Source organism: Egretta garzetta, unplaced genomic scaffold, assembly GCF_000687185.1.
Source record: "Egretta garzetta isolate BGI_Z169 unplaced genomic scaffold, ASM68718v1 scaffold502, whole genome shotgun sequence".
Lineage (NCBI taxonomy): Eukaryota > Metazoa > Chordata > Aves > Pelecaniformes > Ardeidae > Egretta > Egretta garzetta.
Genome location: NW_009258809.1, coordinates 305,671 through 308,143, shown reverse-complemented (window position 1 = coordinate 308,143; position 2,473 = coordinate 305,671). Strand labels below are relative to the sequence as shown.

The 2,473-nt window shown below is 51.0% G+C and overlaps 1 protein-coding gene across 1 annotated transcript in view; it reads right to left on the bottom strand.

Annotated features, from left to right (window-relative positions):
- PPM1H (protein phosphatase, Mg2+/Mn2+ dependent 1H) overlaps positions 1–1,826 on the bottom strand; it is a 203,324-nt gene extending 201,498 nt beyond the window's left edge. The window contains exon 1 of the mRNA XM_035889359.1: positions 1,821–1,826. Coding sequence (XP_035745252.1) covers positions 1,821–1,826 — 6 coding nt within the window. The remainder of the gene's footprint in view (positions 1–1,820) is intronic.
- Positions 1,827–2,473: the final 647 nt, after the last annotated feature.

Below are 2,473 nucleotides of genomic sequence, written 5' to 3'. Positions count from 1 at the left end.
GACGGCAGGGATATCGGAGTGACCGTGGCAGGGAGCGGATGGCAGTGCACAGCTGGCTGCAGGCACAGCTGATGCAGGCGAGCATGGTGTGGATGCTGTAATTTAGCACCGGTGACCTCCTCGCCTTACCTCCCCCAGCAGCACCTGCGGGGGCAGAGAGGTAAAGCTGCCACATTCAGACACAAACAAGCACAGAAGTCTGTGAGGAAAAATACAAATCCCTTCTGGATCCTAAATTTAGTGTTTCTAAATAAAAAGGATTTATATCGCGGTGCCTCTTTTCTTCTCTAAGATGTAGCTCTTAACAGATGTTGATGAACAGGTTGGAATTAAACTGTATCTTGCTGCATTTCTAGGTGCCTTCTTACAGTGCTATGCTCTGGGTCACTGTGGTGGGTTGACCTTGGCTGAACGCCAGGTGCCACCAAGCCGCTCTATCGCTCCCCTCGCCAGGCAGGGAGAGAATGAGATGGAAAAGAAAGAAAACTCGTGGGTCAAGATAAAGGCAGTTTAATAAAAAAGCAGAAGCAAAGGCCGTGCACGGTAGCGAAAGGAAAACAAGATTTTATTCTCTACTTCCCATTAGCAGGTGATGTCCAGCCACTTCCTGGGAAGTAGGGCTTCAGTACGCATAGTTGTTGCTCTGGAAGACAAAATGTCATAAAAGACGAGAGCTCCCCCTCCTCTTCCTTTTCCCTTAGTTTTTATATTTGAGCTGACGACATATGGTATGGAATATCCCTTTGGTTGGTTTGGGTCAGGTGTCTTGGCTACGTCGCCTCCCAAGATCTCGCCCCCTCCCAACCCACTGGCAGTGGTGGGGGGAATGTTGGAGACACAGCCTTGATGCTGTTCGAGCACTGCTCAGCAGTAGCCAAAATATTGGTGGGTTATCAACCCCTTTCTACATGCCAATAGAAAGCACAGCACTATGCAGCTTGAGCCAATACAGCCACATCCTTGCCACGCACACTTACTGGGAGGTAATTTTTAGCTGCTCAAGTAATTACTGCCAAAACGTGATTTCAGCGATAGATGCTGTTTCAACACTGTCAGATGTCCGCATTTCTGCAAGACTACCCATCGGCGAGAAGTGAGCGCCTGGAGCTCAAAAGTGTCACACCAGGTTCAAGTCTGCAATTTACCTACAGAGAATGAAAAAGTGTTTCAAGAGCAGCATGCCTGGCAAGCACTTCATTATCAGAAGGGATAAACCACTTGAAAACTAATTGCAGTGAGTAAAATGCCTACAAGGGGCTAACCACTCCTCAGGCTGCCCACGGCGAGCCCATGGCATGAGCTAGGAGGCCAAAACTTGCCTTTCCCATGAGCAGCTGTTGTCACCAGGACTCGGACATCCCTGACAGAGGAATCATTTATGAGCATCTTCCATTTTCTCTCTTGTGCCCTGACTGATGGATTTAACTGGAAGCGTCTGCAACTATACAATTTATCTTGCTGAAATAATACCTCCACCATCTTACTAGTTTATGTAAGCAGATGAATAAGGTTCTTCCTTTTGACTGTGAAAACCAGAAAAAGCTACCCTTTGAATGGCGCCTTGCATCCTGATGGCATGTTAAATTAGAGCTCCTGCTCGGGTGTAAGGATGCTTTCACTTTACATTTAGGATAATGTGACTTTTCTGGCTGCTCAGTGGCTTCCAATCAATTACTGTAGCATCTCAGGTAGCCAGTTTGTCACGGGCACCTGCTTACAGGTGCCTTTGCTGAGTGGTGCCATGCAGAGAGGAAGCACCCCCTTGGCCAGGCTGCAGAGGCACGTGCTTTCGGAGGCAGAGCGTGCATGCTCCTGCTTACCGTCATCGTGATCCATGTCAGAACCAGTTTGCTCCCTGGGCCTAGGGATTTTTGCATTAGGTGATAGCTTTCAAATAGCTCTCCTTGGCCATAATGCCCCTAAATGGTTGAAGATTTGCCAGGAGAACAGCTACGGGCTGGCAATGAGGGGGGCCCAAGGGATGAGTTACGGCGGTGCCTGCCCGAGCTGCAGCACACGCGAGGCCGGGCCTGACCCCCTTTCGGCTCCCGTTATTGGTGTGCAACCATGTGCTCAAGGGCATGCTGCAGCTGAGCTCAGGGACACTGTCCCTGGGGAGAACAGATGAGTGCTTGGCACTGCTGGGCAGGCCCCAGCCCCTCCAGTGCCCCTGGAGCTGGGGACAGACACTTCCACGGCCAGCAGACAGCCTGAGCCCTGCTCTCCTGGAGCACGGACGGGGGGCTTTGACCCCAGCCCTCAGCCGTAGCGCTGGGTGCTGCGACAGTCACACAACGGGCTGTGGTGAACGTGGCCTTGCTTTCAAACCTGCCCTGAATTTCGCAGATGAGTTTTGTTCCCTGACCTGGCCTGTGCCTGGACAGTGCAACGAGGTCCTCGCCCTGCCTTGGGCGTGCTGAAAAGCTCAAACTTCATCTCTAATACTTAACCCTGAAATGAGCTATGTTTTCTG